The sequence below is a fragment of the Macrotis lagotis genome, chromosome 5 (genome assembly GCF_037893015.1).
Source record: "Macrotis lagotis isolate mMagLag1 chromosome 5, bilby.v1.9.chrom.fasta, whole genome shotgun sequence".
NCBI lineage: Eukaryota > Metazoa > Chordata > Mammalia > Peramelemorphia > Peramelidae > Macrotis > Macrotis lagotis.
The window spans coordinates 263,334,323-263,351,927 of NC_133662.1; the positions used below are offsets into that span (position 1 = coordinate 263,334,323).

At 39.4% G+C, this 17,605-nt stretch overlaps 1 protein-coding gene across 11 annotated transcripts in view; it reads left to right on the top strand.

The window, feature by feature from the left end:
• Positions 1-17,605, top strand: part of GIGYF2 (GRB10 interacting GYF protein 2) — a 182,014-nt gene that overhangs the window by 118,531 nt on the left and 45,878 nt on the right. For all 11 annotated transcript variants that reach the window (XM_074189692.1, XM_074189688.1, XM_074189689.1 and 8 more), the window contains 7 exons: positions 5,874-6,053; positions 12,687-12,904; positions 12,986-13,154; positions 13,233-13,421; positions 14,536-14,732; positions 15,933-16,092; positions 17,328-17,494. In XM_074189692.1, the coding sequence (XP_074045793.1) occupies positions 5,874-6,053; positions 12,687-12,904; positions 12,986-13,154; positions 13,233-13,421; positions 14,536-14,732; positions 15,933-16,092; positions 17,328-17,494 (1,280 nt within the window). The remainder of the gene's footprint in view (positions 1-5,873; positions 6,054-12,686; positions 12,905-12,985; positions 13,155-13,232; positions 13,422-14,535; positions 14,733-15,932; positions 16,093-17,327; positions 17,495-17,605) is intronic.

A 17,605-nucleotide genomic window follows, 5' to 3' on the forward strand; every position in this document is an offset into this window, starting at 1 on the left:
AGGTTCCTATACCCATGAAATCATAGGTTCCTTCCCCCTCCCCGCGCCTTCCCCTTAAAAAAGAAAAACCAAGCCTGCCAGATTGGCAGTATTCTCTGGTCAGTTCTTTGTCACAGGAAGTTTTTGTTATTGAATACCAAAAGAAGACAGACACATTTTATAAAGCACATATGTGTATGCTTTATATACATACATATAAATATATATACACACACGTGCATGTGTGTGACATGACACAGCAAATAATACCTGAGATTATTTGACATCTAATGTAGTCGAAAACATGTATATAAACAAATTGGTCTATTTCTATCCCATAATTCCCTTTGTGTTTTTTGAAAGTGGGCTTTTGTAGGCTCCCAGCTTCCCAGCTGTAGATTGTATTGACTGAGGGCTTTTTTCCTCTGTCTGAAGTTTTTCCATAAACACCACTGTTGGCTGTGGGTCAGACATGTATATGGGTGCCCTTTCACTGTTCTTTCTCCTCAGGAAGTCCACTCAGTTAGACCAGGCCAAGGCCAACACTACATTTTATTTTATTTTTCATGAAAGAAAAGCCCTGCCCAGTGTTAACCACAGGTAAGTAAGGCAGAAGTGCTTCTGAAACACCAAAAGTTCTGAGGAGATTGTACAATTGTGATTCACTGCAGTCTCAAAGGACTCCACTTCAGGTGACCCCAATGGAAAGAGAAGCTGTCCAGTGGGTATATGTAGCATGTGCTGCCTTCCCAATGATCCCTTCTTTGTTTATGAGAAATGGTCTCCAGGGAATGTTGAACGCAACAGTTGGCCATAATACTGAGCTGGCATCCTTCCCAAAAAAAAAAAACGACACCAGTCAGAAAGAGCCCTTTAGGGTCCTGGGCAGCTAGGGCATCTGAAGAGGAGTTCTAGAAAGGCAGGAATTAACCATACAGTGTGGCAGATGGAGAAATTGTGATCTGGACTGTCCAAGAGACAGTGATTGGAAGTTGTGACTCAACATTGTTATGTCAATCAAGTTGTGATGAGGAGCATCAAAGACAGTTCATTGAGTATACATGAAGGAGTTAAAGAAAAACTATTTGCAAAAAGACAAAGTGGAAATAAATGTTATTGCCCTCTGGAGAGATGAAGTCACTTAGCTCTGGAAGCTATGTGGCTACTAAGGGTTTTGGAGTTTGTCATGTTCGGTGTCGTGATTTTTCAAATTTTCACATATATATTTGCTGCTGTCTTCCTGGACAGAATTAAAAAGTCATTCAGCATTGGACTGTTACTTTACAGTTACTGTGTTTAATAAAATAGTCATTATATTTTTTATAGATTTTGAGTCACAGGGATAAAAAAAATTTTAGGAGAGATTGAAGTGAATGTACTTAGGAAAGTGGACGGATGTTCAGACACAATTTGGTTGTACAAGGGAAAGAAAAGAGCCTGCTAGAATGGGGGAGGCAGGAGATATAGGGATCTGTTTGGATCCTGTTCCACTGTTCTTCAGTTCTGCCCCTGGGAAATTCTCATGTTTCATTAGTTTGTTGGGAGAAGAGTATTTCCTAACTTAAGCACTATAGAATTGTCACTTCTTAGAGAATTTGCCTCAAAAGTCGTTGTGCAGTTGTAAGCTTTTCAACCTTTTGAATCCCCCTGTATACCACATTCACAACTGTCAACATAGACTTTTTTTTTGCAAGGCAGATGGGGTTAAGTGGCTTGCCCAAGGCCACACAGCTAGGTAATTATTAAGTGTCTGAGACCAGATTTGAACCCAGGTACTTCTGGCTCCAGGGTCGGTGCTTTATCCACTGCGCCACCTAGCCTCCCCAACATAGACTTGTTTTAATAGAACATCATTAAAACCGTTGTTAGAATTTTTAACTTCTAGTCAAGCAGTATCCAGATCAAACTGTTTCAGTATTGCTCCTCTACAGTCATTTATTTCTAGGTAAAATAGTCTAAATATTCACTGAAAAATTCATGGAATCTTGGTGAAGAAATTTCTTCTTAATCTATTGGCAATACCATATTATCTCCTGCCAACCAGTTGCTTGACCTTGCTCAAATTTTTTTAAGTCTTTATATTTTTTGATGGTCTGGACTTGTGAGTTCACTGATTGGGGAGCATGCCTCTGCCAATGCAGATCACTTGCCTGGGGGGGTGTAGACATTAAGTGTGTTTTACCACCACAGCAGGATCTAAGCCCGTATTTTCCCAACTGCGCACAGCTATTTGTGCCTTTATTCTAGAAGTAATATAATCGCCTTGGAGAAGAAGTGGGCTTCATATATATTCATTTGGATTTTGTTTTGGTCTCTCAATTTTGATGTCTCAATACTTGAAGCCTGTTTTTAGTTCTTTACAGTTGACTTTGGTTTTGTTTTGAACTTATTTTATTAAGATGACAAAACCTGTACTGACTAGAAGTGGGGGTATGTGTGGGGGGGCTGTGAGACAGAAACCATTAAAGAAGTTTAAAAAGAAGTACATAGTAGGTTTTGCTCTATATTCAGATCTCAGGTTTTTTTCTGGATGTAGATAGCATTTTCTATAACAGGTCTCAGGATTGAATTGACCATTCTTAACCCATCAAGTGAAAACCAGATAGAGGAGTATCTTCTTTTACATTTTCTCTTTTGAAATGATGGAGAATATTTGCTTGTAAAAATTTTTAGAAAGAGTTGGGGTCCATAATGTATGTTGCATTATCTTAAGTAAGGGAATTAAGTGCATTACTACGAATTGTTTTAATTTTAAAATTTAAATATTTATTTGTTTTCCCAATTATATTACCAATCCTTTTTGGGTGGGAGGTTTTGAATTTTACAATTTTTCTCTCTCCTCCTTCCCGCCATCCTCCTAACAGAAAGCAATCTGATATAATGTCTATATTCATTACCAAACATAGATTGATATTGAACATATTGTGAGAACAGTCAGATCCAAATGGAAGAAAGGAGATTAGAGAGGGAAAAAAATGACACAATGCTTACGACAACTTTTAAAAATTGAAGATAATAAGCTCTGATCTTCATTCTTTGGCTATAGATGGTGTTTTCCATCACAAGTCTTTTAAAGTTGGCTTTTATTATTGTCCTGCTGAAATGAACAAGTCCACCATGGTTGATCATGGTCCCATGTTGTTAGTGTGAAGAATGTTCTTCAGGTTCTGCTTATTTCACCAGAGTCAGTTCATGCAAACCTTTCCTGGATTTCCCTCATGATTTCCTATAGAACAGTAGTGTTTCATCACATTCATATACCACAATTTGTTCAGCCATTCTCCCCTTGATTTCCAATTCTTTGCCACTACAAAAAGAATTGCTCTGAATCTTTTGGTACATCTGGGATTTTTATCCTTTTTCATGATCTCTTTAGAATATAGACCCAGTAGTAGTATTGCTGGATCAGAGGTTTTGCACATTTTATTACCCTTTGGGCAAAATTCAAATTGCTCTTCAGAAAGGATGAATCATTTTGCAATTCCACCGACAATGCATTAGGGTCCAAGTTTTCCCTTATCTCCTCCAACATTGACCATTTTCCTTTTTAGTCATATTGACCAATCTGAGATATGTGAGGTGGTACCTCTGGATGTTTCAATTTGCTTTTCTCTGAACAATAATAATTTAGAGCATTTTTCAAATTGTTTTAATATCAGGAAGCAGAAGTTGAAGCAGATAACAAGTGTATGTTAAGGTGAGGCCAGGGGTAGGGGTGGCATGATTTTTTTATTATTTAGCTGCCCAGATTTATAATGTTTTTTAAGTTGTTTGTACATTTGGAATCCTTCCACTCCCCAACACACTAATATTGAATTGCTGAAATGCACATGAAAGGTTTTCTTTAGAAATATAAGGTTTTTCATAGATAATTGAAAACATGATTAACCCTTATCCAGCACAAGTGGAGTGGTAGGAACTGAGTCAAATGGTATTTTTAAACATTTAACGTAAGGAACTTAAAAAGTATTAAAATAAGGTAATGCCATCTACTTGTATGGCACTTCATCCTTTTCTGAATGCTTTCATAATCATTTTCTTTCCAAGCACTTGCAGACTAGTTGGGATGAAAACACTAAAGAATTCTGTTGTTGTTCAGTTGTGTCTGACTCTTCCTGACCACGACTTGGGGTTTTCTTGGCCGTTGCCTTCTCCAGCTCATTTTTTCAGATGAGCACTTGAAATAAACATGGTTAAGTGACTTGCCCGGGGTAACACAGCTAGTGAGTGAATAAGATCAGATTAGAACTCAGGAAGACTCTCCCTCTGGTCTCCAGAAACTAAAAGGATTCTGCCTTCTTGCAAAAGCAAATGTTTGACAGTCTCTTTGGCCACAAGTTCCCTTCGGGACCATTGAATAGCCATTGGGAGAATAGGGACACAGGGCCAGGAGGGGAGGATACCTCATGTACCAGGATGTCAGAATTGTTGATGTTTCTTTCATTTGCTGGTAATCATTTATTTCAGTGAAGATTTTCTTTGTATTTGTCCAGATATTTTCATAACTGTTATATCTCAATGGAATCTATTCCATAAATTTTAAATTGCTGTATTATTTTTAAAATCCCAGGAGTCTGAGAGTCAGAACAGACCTCACTAGCCAAGGTATCCCCACTGTACCATATTGATAGGTAGTTGTCTCCTCCACTTGTAAAGGAGGGAGATCCCATGCCCCTACCCTGCCCAACGCATGCGTGCACACGCGCGCACACACACACACACACACACACACACACACACACACAAACACACACCCCTTGGTAATATTCTTTGGAAATGACGGTGCTTACCGTGCTGGGATAAGCACCTTCCTCTTACTGAAAACTGCTGCTTTTGTGGCACCTTGAAATCCCATTGCCACATTACCCTACTCATTTTGAATTTGGGGTTCACTCAGACCTTTTAATTTTTTCTAGAAAGCTGTTCTCTAACCTTGCTTCCTGCATCTTGTATTTGTGAAGTTGATTTCTTATTTCCAGATATAAACCTTTATGGTTATCTATATTGATTCTTATTAGATTCAGCCCAGTGGTCTGATCTTTTTGATCCTGACTTGGTCCTCCTGTGTCTGAGTTGTCCCTTCCAGTGTTTTTGTCATCTGCAGAATTGATGAGCATGCCATTGATGCCTTTATTCAAGTCCTTCATTAAGCAGGAGAGACAATCTGGGCCTGAGCCCAGAGATCACATCACCTGGGCTGAACTCTTAGAATCACGAAGGAAAGTGATGCCGCTGTTATAGAGGGGATTCTTGCAGGCTTCTCACTGGATGATGGGACACTGTTCATGCATATGTGTGGGCCCCTGGCTCTTCACAAGGAAGCGGCTGGCCTCAATGAGGCAGACGTTTTCAGACAAGAACCAATGTATTGATTTGTTTTTCGTGATGGAGTTTTATAGGGGGTGAGAGAGAGTGACTGGGAAGTAACCGGTTTTATTTCAAAAGAGCCTCCAAATATTTTTAAAAGAATATTTAACATAATTCTGTTTGTCTTGGAGCAGTGTTTACTAAGCAAGGCTGTGCCTCGGTTTACCTTTCTAAATAGGTGGGACAAAGTATGGGGAAATCATAGGCCCTTGGTAGAAAGATTTCTTTGTAGTTTTGTAAGAATTTTATTGTTTTTTGCTAACTTTTCTTTGGTTGTTTAGTGTAGAAATTGCTCCATCTCCAGGAAAATGTTATTTCAAAAAAAAACTGATTTACTAGTATGTCTAATCAATTTGATTGATTAGAATTGATTAGATTGATTAGAAATTGACTGAATTTGTTATATACTATTTGAGAATGAAAATGGGGGGGAGGTGTTGGAGGAGGTTGGGATTTAAATATCACATCCATTTTGCAAAGATTTTATTGAAGAAGATCGGTGTCTGATTATTTTGTTTACTTTTTAGTGAGACCAAACTTTGAGGAAGGAGGGACAACAGTAGCAGGGAGAAAGCATGAATTTATACGTTCTGAAAGTGAAAATTGGCGCATCTTTAGAGAAGAACAAAATGGAGAAGATGAAGATGGAGGCTGGCGCCTTGCAGGATCTCGAAGGGATGGAGAGAGATGGCGTCCACACAGTCCAGGTGAGACATACATAATCACTGAAATAACCACAGAGAGATGAAGATGAGGAGGGTTTGGTTTTTCCTTGGCTTCTGTCACTATAAGGAGAATGTGAGGTATGTGTCCTCAGGTGTGTTGCTTATTGACTTCTGGACCTTGGGTTCCTCCTCCATAAAATGAAGGGAATCTAATGAAATTATCATCCAATCTCCTTACCCCAGATGTCTGTGCTTCTGCACCTATACCCAGATGCAGTTTTTCATCACATTTTTGCTTATTGAAAAGGGAGCAAATTGTGTCCCATTTGCTCACTCTAGAAAGGCAACATTATTTTGCTGCCGTTTTTCCTGAAAAGGGGGTGATTTTTTTTTGACAATAAACTTCAAGCCCAGGTCATTTGTATTATCATGTGTTGCTTTTTTGTATCTTCACGTTTGAAGCAGGGAAAGAGAAAAACACCACTAACACTCTGGTTCTTTTGCCTCCTCTGTTTTACTCAAGAATGCTTCAGTCTGTTCTTTCTCCTGACATTAGATATGCTGGTAATTGAAGACAGCGGTGCTAGTGTTAAAGTTCAGGCCCTACCAAACTGCTGGTTCAGCACCACATGATGATCAGATGGGGATGCAGTTTGTGTAGGTCATAAGGGCACTGAAGGTTCAAGCTTATGAGGGAGAGAGAGATGTGTGTAGACAAACACATCTACATAAAAGCATGTGTGTCTATATATCGCATATGTGTAATGCTTGATTGTTTTTTTTTCTATCAGTATTATGTCTTGGAATGGGAAAATACAAAAGATGAGTTTTGGGAAAGGTTAATATCTGCCCCTATTATATTTTGTTTCTTCAAAATTTAATTTTATTGATATCTTTTATTTTTATATTACTCGCATTTCTCAATTTATTCCTCCTCCTTCAGTCCCATCCCTTCCTTATAACAAAGAATTTTTTAAAAATACGAGAAAGCTGAGCAAAATTTAACATATTGAAAAAAGTCTTCTATCATTAAAGAACAAGAATTTATGCAAGGACTGTACTTGACTCTGGGAATCTTCATCCAAAAAATGAACTCATCCTCCCTCCTAAGGAGCTCACATTCTAATGGGGAAGGGAATCAGGTCCCTAAGGGTAGGAAGAGGACTCCAGGAATTGAGACAGGGAGGTGGAGACAAAGATGAATTACTGTGGGTTAGGCTGACTGGATTCCTAGAGAGCAGGACAGGCAGTTGGGTCCATTAAGACTATCATCATGAGGTGGACTAAACAAAGGGATTTGTATTTGATCTTGGTGCCAATAGGAAGACCCTGAAATTGATGGAAGAGCAGGGTCACATGTTTAGATCTGCACTTAAGGAAAGTTCCTTTGGTAGCAGCAGGTGGGATGGACTGGAGTGGAGAGAGATGGAGGCAGGGAGACCAATTAAAAGGCAGTTGGCAATTCAGTAATCTAAGGAAAGAGGTGAAGAGGGCCTGTACTCAGGTGAGAACTGTGTAAGTGGATAATAAGAGTTAGATGGGAGCTGTGTTCTGAAGTTAGGAATGGGAGGAAGGTGGAGGGAGAGGAGAGAGACTGAAGATGCTGTCAAGATTATAGAGTGGGGATGCTAGAAGAAGGGTTTGGGATGAGGTGGTGCCTTTAACAGAAAGTAGGATGTTTGAAAAACGGAACAACTGGGGAAAGAAGTACTCCAATCCTAGTCCTCTTCTGCAAAAAAGGGCCATGTTTAATGGTTGCAGTTTTACACTATTCATTTTCCATTGGTTTCACTTCCTGTTCACATTGTTGTAACCATTATGTGTACATTTTTCTAGTTCTACTTTGCATAATTATTTGCTTGGCTTCCCATAATCTCAGTCATGATGATTACTTACAGCACTGTCAGTATACCATTTTATTAATGAACTGATATTTGTATTTCTCAGGGGTACCTGCATCACTTCGAGCACTTTTTTTATGACAGTGTTTCTAGAAATAATTTTGTGTGTTTGATGTATGGGCCTCTTTTTAATCAGTGACCTCCTTGGGACATAGAACAAGCTTTGGAAACTCTGTCAAAGGGTATGGACATTTGAATTGTTTTCTTGCATAATTCCAAATCACTTTCCAAAGTGGCTGGACCAATTCCCAAACTCCCAACAGTTTACACTCTACAGTTCAATAACGTACCTATCTTCCTACAGTTCCTTGACTCTTCACCTTCAGTCATCTCAGTTTTTCTCCTAAGTGCGATGAAACCTCATCTTTGTTTTGATTTACATTTTTTCTCATTATTAATGATTTGAAGTTCTCTCATATAGTTTTTAAGAGTTTATAACTCTTGGGATTTGTTTATTCATAACCTAGGTTCATTTGACTCTTAGGGAATGATTTTTGCACTTATATATTTGTTAGTTTCCTTCACAACTTGGACATCAGATTCTAATTAGAGAGGTTTGATAGATTTTTCCTCCCAGTCAAGCACTTGCTTTCTTGTTCCACTTGCATTATTTTTGTTCATGCAAAAGTTTTTTGGTTTCTTGTACTTGCAATCATCTAATTTGTTTTTTAAATTGTGTCTGTCCCTGGTTTGGTTAAGAAATCATTCCCTGGTCATAGTTGTGGAAGGTGTATGTTTTGGTTCTTCTCCCCCCCCCCCCCCCCCCCCCCCCCCCCCCCAAGGCAGTGGGGTTAAGTGGCTTGCCCAAGGCCACACAACTAGGTAATTATTAAGTGTCTGAGGTCGGATTTGAACTCAGGTACTCCTGACTCCAGGTGCTCTATCCACTGCACCTCCTAGCTGCCCTCTGGTTCTCTTCTAATTGTTTTTTAATGGTGTAATCTTAAATTTTCCAGTCATGTGAGATACTTTTGGAGAGTTTTTTGATTTTTACAAGGCAATGGTTAAGTGACTTGCCCTGAACCCAGATCCTCCTGACTCCAGGACTGGTGCTCTTTCCACTCTGGGATACTTTTTTTTTGTTTTTGTTTTTAGGTTTTTGCAAGGCAAATGGGGTTAAGTGGCTTGCCCAAAGCCACACAGCTAGGTAATTATTAAGTGTCTGAGACCGAATTTGAACGCAGGTACTCCTGACTCCAGGGCCGGTGCTTTATCCACTGTGCCACCTAGTCGCCCCGTGGAATACTTCTTTTATTTTTTTTTTTTTTTACTTCTTTAAATTTTTAGTAATAGAAACTACTAGCCAAGTCATGTTAGACCTATCTAGCTTTTTATAGCTTAAACAGTTTAGCTGACATTTGAAATATTTTGTTGACATTGTTAGAAGCAAAACAACCTAAGATGTTTGATCATTTAAACACTTTGAGGGTAGATGTTTTTGACACTGTCATTGGGGCTATTCCTTAGTCCCCTGTACACCAGAGATTTTCAGTTTTCTTCTGTTTTTAGTCTCACCTATTGATCTTTCCTGGGCATCTGGATGGGATTGTTCTAGTTTGAGGTATCATGGCCTTGGTGCTACATTTGCCAGTTTGATAGAGGGCTGATAAGGATGTGTTCTAGGGATTGAATATTGGGTGAAAGGATGAACAAGATCTAAGCTAAGAGAGAAGATCAGTTCCAGCTGTTCAAAAACAAACGAGGTGAATGTTTTGGAACAGGAACAGCATTTCTTAGCCTGTGTAATTTTGATTCCATTAGGGTAAAACAAAGTAAAATTTCAATGTCTTTAACTATCCCTCAAATCCAGTTATATTTTAAATAGATTGTTTTTTCTCCTATTCATTTTAAATGTAATTTTTCCATATATTCAATACTGCTATGTTTATCTTTCCAATCTCCTTTTTTTGTTTTTAGTTTTTTGTTTTGTTTATTTTTTTGTTCTTGTCATTTTCATGCAGTAAGAATTTAAGAAAGAGGGAAGCACTGGGTTAGGAAAGTGAATGGGGATTGATTTCTTTCAAAGTAAGCTATTTTTTTCTCATGTCAGGATCTAGAAAGTTTTTTGACTTAATATTCTTTGTAAGCTGTCTGTAAATGTTAGAATATAATTTTAAATAAATATTCACATGAAATTTTTCTTGTGGTTATCTTGATTATTTACACCATAAAATATACAAACCTGCACCAAGCATTTAGTTTCCCCCTTGTAGGGCTTGTAGATACTGTGATGCTTATTTTGACTTAAGCTCTAGACCAAGTCAAGAGCCTCTAATGTAGTTAATGCAATCAAAAACAAATCTGTTTTGGCACCAGATATAGTGATTGCCATCAGTACTCTAAGAAGGCCATTAGTATTATTGATGAGCTATTTCTGCTATGAATGCTTGGTGCTATAGAACCTTGTAGCCTCTTTTCTCTGAAAAAAATCTGAAATACCACAGAGCTCCACTGGAGGTTTACATATGTAGAGATGAGGACATAGGATACCAGATACCTGCATACCAGGATAGAGACTACACTCAGCTGTCTACCTTTAAAGGATTTTGCTGCTATCTGTATGGGCATCTATCCATTGTTTATGGAGCATGGATCCCAAACCCTTCCTTGAAATTTTATAGAAAAAAAATTTGTCTTAGAAAGTATTCAGGACATTTTAATTTTTCTGAAAAATTAATATCCCAATGTCATTTTTATTCTTTATGCATATTTTATATTTTCCAAAATATATTAAACATAGCATGAGAAGATGGACATATTTTATCTGATCCTTTAAATTTGGTTTTAATGACTCTCAGGTCAAGGCAAAACATTTGTCAGAATATTTACACTCAATAATAACCTGATAAAGAAACATTAGCTCAAAGTATATTTTTAACATCTTGTCATTAAGATACTCTGATTTTAACTTGTTTTTATTAGATATTTTAGAGCTTGTATCTTGGCTAAACAGTTAATAATGGTCATCTGATTTTTAGCATGCCATTGAGTTACTTAATAACAGTACATTCTCAACTGTTATTTGTCATAATTCACTTAATTTTAAGATATGTAGTAACAATTAGGCTATCCATACTTGAGGCTTTTTTTTTAGGTTTTTTCCAAGGCAATGGGGTTAAGTGGCTTGCCCAAGGCCACACAGCTAGGTTATTATTAAGTGTCTGAGGCCAGATTTGAGCTCAGGTCCTCCTGACTCCAGGGCCAGTGCTCTATCTACTGTGCCACCTAGCCGTCCCCCAGCTCTTCTTTTCAAACCTTGCATTGTTTCCTTTCTCCTCCTTCCCATTTCAGCTGAGGACCATTGTCTGTGGATTCCCTTTTCTCCTCTCCTAACATGGAGATGCCTTCTGCCATTGTCTTCTCTTTTACCTCTGTCTTACAGAGGTGACCCCATTCCAGTTTAACAGATTATCCCTTCTGTCATTCCTGCTGTTTTATTTAACTTCAGTCTCTCCCCACTTTACTGGTCCCTTCCCCACTACATATTATAAACATGCCCACATCTTCCCCATCCTCAAACAACTCTCCATCTTGATTCTTCCATCCTGCCTATTTTTTTCTGCTTTTTATGGCCAAACTTCTTGAAAAGACCATCTATGATGATGCCTTCACCTTTTATCCTGTTTGCCTCTTAATCTCCTACAATCTGACTTCTGACTTCATCAGTCCAACACTATTCTCTCCAAAGTTACCGAGGATCTAATTGCCAGATTTAGTGAAGTCTTTTCTCATTCCTCATTGATCTTGACTCTCTGTGTTCCTTTGACACTGTTAATTCCCCTCTTCTCCTTGATGTGTTCTTCTCTCAGGTTTCAGTCCCCTCCCACCCCCTCTCACTGCTCTGGCAGGGCCCTCTTTTCTTCTCCCTTTGTATTACTCCACTTGGCCACCTCAATAGCTCCTCTGGCTTTCGGAGTTATCTTGCTGATGATTCTTAAAGTGACCCTTGCTGACCCAGGCTCCCATCTCATGTTGCTTTTCAAAGGTCTCAATCTGGACATGTCATTAATGTTTATATGCTCAAAAATCAAACTCAACGTCCTGTTCTCTTTCACCTTCCAAACTGATCCATCACTTGTCCAGGGCATCTGCAGTCTCCCAGACTCAGAAGCTTGGTATCACCTTCAACCCTTCACTCTTACTCTCCTCTACCTCCCCTATCCAGTCTGTTGTTCAGTACCCCACTAACACAGCCACATCCCCTGGGCAGGCCCCCCTCACCTTACACCTGCTTCAGCCTGCTGCTGGGTCTTCCTGTCTCCTTTGAACCCCACCAATCAATAAACTGTGATGGCACCCTATCTTCTCTAGGATTAATGCTCTAATTGGTGTTTCTAGCACTTTATAACTGTCATCCTTCCCCCAACCATTGCAGTCTTTTTCTACTCTATGCCCTTTGTTCCAGCTTCTCTGGCCTCTTGGTTTAGCCATTCTCCCTGCTTGGAAGGCTCTCTCTTCTTCCTTGTCCTTTCCTCCTGGCTTCCTTTAAGGCCCAACTAAAATCCCTCTTGATACACGAAGAAACCTTTCTCTGTCCCTCTCTGTTTTAGAGCCTTACTGAAATAGGAAAATGATTTCCTATTTCTCCTGTCTAGGTCTTGTCCACATTTGTTTGTTTGCTGTCTTTCTGGGAGCTCCTGTAGGACAGGGACTGTCTTTAATGTTTCTTTTATCCCCTGTACTTCCAGAGCACATAAAACCTCTTGGCCCAAAGGCCTGGCTTCATAACCAAAGGAATGACTGAACTGTTCACTTTTTCTCTTACCGATCTTAGATGGTCCTCGATCTGCAGGTTGGCGAGAGCACATGGAACGACGACGAAGGTTTGAATTTGACTTTCGAGAACGGGATGATGAGCGGGGTTACCGAAGAGTGAGGTCTGGCAGTGGGAGCATAGACGACGACCGGGACAGCCTCCCGGAGTGGTGCCTGGAGGACGCTGAAGAGGAGATGGGAACCTTCGATTCCTCTGGGGCCTTCCTCTCCCTCAAGGTGAATGCTTGTTTCTTTTTGTGTGGCAGAAGAGAGGAGCCACGAGATGCCTTATGAACGGTGGTATGTTTCTTGTTTCAGAAAGTGCAGAAAGAGCCCATTCCTGAAGAACAGGAAATGGACTTCCGGCCTGTTGAGGAAGGGGAGGAGCAGGAGCATTCTGATTCAGAGGGGAGTCATAATGAAGAAGCCAAAGAACCTGATAAGGTGACCAACAGAGAAGGGGATCGACTGGATCGAGGCACTGCAGGTAAGGAAGGCACCTTGGAACTTTTGTCAAACTTTCATGATTCATCCGATATTGATTCAAGATGGTTTCACATCACAGAAACTTCAGAAGAAACTGTTCGACCATCGTCCCCATGTGCACAGCCAGCTAGTCCTTCAGAGCGACAGCCTCAGGAACCCCAGCAACCAAGTCTATTTGAGAGGAAAGAGGAGAACAAAATGGAGCCACCAGAAGAGGAGGGCCGAGCAGATACCTCTGTACCCACTCAGGGCCCCAGCAGAGGGGAAGGTACTTAAGTTAGTTTAGCTTGAAATGATGACACCTAATGATCTTCCTTATGTTGTTTCTTCTTTACAGAAAAACGAAATTGGGGGTGGGGGGTCTTAGGGGATTAATGATCTTGTTTGATTCTATCACTGCTTAATCACCGTAATAACTGTCTTTCTGTAATGTTTTATAGTTGACATCTGTTCTCTTTACTCATAAGGCCAGTGAATTCAAATCTCCATGCCTTTTTTCTTAAGTATCTGTAATCTGAGTGATTTGTAATACTAACTTTCTTCAGTGATTTGTAAAGTTATCTCTTACTAAAAGACTGTGCAAAAACTCCTGTAATCCAGATTTTGTTGTATTGAATTATTGACTCATGTTTGAATTTTGATATTTAAGAACAACACAATATGATAAAATTCTGTTACAAGCACTAGTTGTTGACTATTCCCAGGATTTTGTGAGGAGATATGACTTCACTGAATATCCCCCAAAAATGGAGGGGGCAGAGTGGAAATAGATGATCTCAGGATGAGAAAGATATGGGTTCAGGTGTGGACAGTGACAAGTTTTTGACCTTGTAACCTTTAGCCAGACTCTCCCATGCCCCAAGACAAGTATAAGGGCAGCCAAAGAAAGACCCAAGTATTAACTTGCATTGTTAGTTTTTCTCTGTGAAAACAGATTTCTCACTTTTTTTTTTTGCAAGGCAAAGGGGTTAAATGGCTTGCCCAAGGCCACACAGGTAGGTAATTATTGTCTGAGGTCGCATTTGAACTCAGGTCCTCTTGACTCCAGTGCTGGTGCTCTATCCACTGCTTCACCTAGCTGCCCAGATTTCTCACTTCTAATGAAATCACAGCTTCAGTCTCATTCCCTCCTCAAAAAAAAAAAGAAAAATTCTGAAAGAATTTGGACATTTCCTATAGCTTAGAAATATTTAAATTGTAAATTTTGATAACTGATTGCTATATCTCCTGCTTTCCCCATTTTTCCTGTTTTAAGTTGTCAGCCTTTCTTTTCTTTGCCCTGACTTCATGCAGAATTTCTAGTTGGTCTTAGTCTCAGGCAGCCTAAAATTCAGACGTGTTCTCCTCAGGTTTAATTGAATATCTTCTATCTCTTTCTCTAGAACTGGTTCCTACTGCTGTCCAGTCCTTGTCCCAGAATGCTTCAGATCCATCCTCTTCTGGTCTTCTTCTCCCCCCTCCCATTGCCAGTCCAGGTCCTGCCCTCCGACCCCCCCAGATGCCAGCTCTAGGTGCTCCTGGTATGAACAGTGTTTCTGCAGATCCAGATGATGAGGATGGCCTCAAACACCTGCAACAGGTAGGCCTTCTTAGCACCAAGAACTTCATGGAAACTGTAGCAATATTGTACAGAGAAAGTTAAATAGAATGTCCTTTAATATTTTAATTACTCAAAAAGACAGGCACATTTTTTGTCATTAATAGTGAGTGTGAGCATTTTTCTCTTTCTAGTCCTTTCATGCTTATAAATGTCTGTTATGCTGTGGTCAGGTTATTTTTTGCTCCTTTTGAGTTTGCCCTTGGTTGTTTTTTTCTTTTGGTATGTGAAGAAAGCGAAAAAAAAAATGCTCCCTTTCAGCAGTTTTTAATGTATATCATTGTCTTGTTTTTCAATTTAACTGGATGTTAAATCAAACAATTAAAGGGTCTGGGTTGGAACATCCTGGTCTGTCATTTTCTTTGAGGAGACCCTAGATTTCCATATAATTGTGTATATGTTATTGTTATTATTGTTTTTTGAAGTTTACTTGGAAAAGGTCCTGGAGTAGTTTGCCATTTCCTTCTCCAGTTCATTTTGCAGATGAGGAAGCAGAGACCAAACAGGGTGTAGTGACTTACCCAAGATCACACACCCAGCAAGTATCTGAATTTGTATTTGAACTCTGGTCTTCTTGACTTCAGGCTCAGTGTTTTTATCTCCTCCACTACCAAGCTTCCCAAAAGTGGAGTATATTTCTGTCATATTCAAAATAGGTCACCTTTTTCAGGATAATTCCTCTAAAGGTTCTCTCTATGCAGAATGGCTTAGTTTTGCTTCCAAGATTTTATAAAATGCTTATATTTTTGTTATTTACTCATCGGACCCCAATTTTGTTGCTGATCTACTTTTTAGATTAGTAAATTTTCATTAGTCTTTTGTTTAAAGGTATCTTTCCTGTTTCTCTTTGGAGACAACATCTGTCCTCATTCTTTTATCTCTGCAGCTTTTGTACGTCCCTCCTCACTGCCTTTCCTTAAATGGTTCTGTCTCTCTTGGCTGGGTATCTCCAATCACTCTTCTTTTTATTCAAACCTTTGCATTATGAGGATGGTTTTGTATGTATTGAGTGTGTGTCTGTGTTCTCCCCCCCCCCCCCCGAAAAAAAAAGAATGTCAACTCTTTGAGGGCAAGAATGATTTTGTTTTCTCTGTATCCCCAGCACCTGGCCTGCCAGCTTCAGAAAGTACTTGATGATTAATTAAGAACTTTTCTTATGTACCCTTTCCCATTCTATTCCAGCAAGCAGAAAAAATGGTGGCATACCTCCAGGATAGTGCCCTGGATGATGAAAGACTCACTGCAAAACTCCAAGAGCACCGAGCCAAAGGAGTCTCCATTCCGTTACTGCATGAGGCCATGCAGAAGTGGTATTACAAAGATCCACAAGGAGAAATCCAGGGTATGTTTATTTTTTTTTATTTTATTTTTTGCAAGGCAATGGGGTTAAGTGGCTTGCCCAAGGCCACACAACTAAGGAATTATTATATGTGAGGCTCGATTTGAACTCAGGTACTTGTGACTCCAGGGCCGGTGCTCTATCCACTGCGTCACCTAGCCACCCCACCAGGCTCATTTTTTAATACTTTGGAGGACTGTGTTCTGCCAGAGCTCTCGAGCTCAATTAGATGTCTGGCAGGATCCCTTGCTCTGCTTTGTCAGGGATTTTGAGCTCCAGATGTTTCCCTAAATGGACATTTACTATTTGTCTGAAGTACAGAGACCATTGTCATAAATAGAAACATTTGTTGGGATGTGACAGCTAGTATTGGTACCACTCAAGCCAGAGCAGAAAGATTGTCCTTTCAGTGTGCATTTGTCCTTTGAATCTTTTCTATATTTTTGAAGTGTTTTCCAGTTGCATTTGTGTCACTTAAAGTCTATCCATCAATATTTCCTAATTCCACTGGTTGTACTGACAAATAGTTAAATAATTGAAGTTAATCTCTTCTCAGTTTGCATGCTTTATTTTTCTAAATTTCTTTGCTTCTGGGAAAGAAAATAAAATTTTTTTTGAAGAAACTTGAAGTGTTTGGATTTTGTCATTTTTCCAGTTGTGCCTGGAATTACTTACAACTTGAAAGGATATTGGCAAACTAATTAATTGGCATCACATTAATGCTTTTACCTTGGGCAACACCCACTTGGCCTCTTGAGTTTTCTCATTTGTAAAATGAGGGCCCTAAACCAGATACTATTGAAAACCCTTTGTAACTCTAAACCTTGTGTTTTTGCCTTTTTTTTTTGGTGAGGGTTGAGTGACTCGCCCAAGGTCACACAGCTAGTAAGTATTAAGTGTCTGAGATAGAATTTGAACTCAGGTTCTCCTGACACTAGAACCAATGTTCTATCCGCTGTGCCACCTAGCTGCCCTTTGTGACTATTTCTTGAACTGTTGACTGTTGAAGAAGTTGACAATCAGCTTAGGGCTGAGCACAGATTCCTGGAGTCCTGCAATACTCTCTCACTTAGGTTTAGGAGAGTATGCCACCTGGGTGAACTATTAGGTGGCCTATAAATATAGATAAAAGTATTTGTTTCAGAATTGGATGAGACTAATAACTAACTAATAACCAATTTTGTGTGGCTGGTCCTGCAATCCCTAACATCCTTTTGTTTTACTTGGTGGTGCTGTAGGTCCATTCAATAACCAAGAAATGGCAGAGTGGTTTCAGGCGGGCTATTTTACCATGTCTTTGTTGGTGAAGAGAGCGTGTGATGAAAGTTTTCAACCCCTCGGGGATATCATGAAAATGTGGGGAAGAGTTCCCTTTTCACCTGGCCCAGCACCCCCTCCACATTTGGTAAGTAATGTAAAACTCATTTAAAGTACCTACAAAGTGAGTATCTATTAATTGGGAATTGTTGTATTCAAGTATTATGTAATATTATTGTACCATTAAAAAATAGAAGGA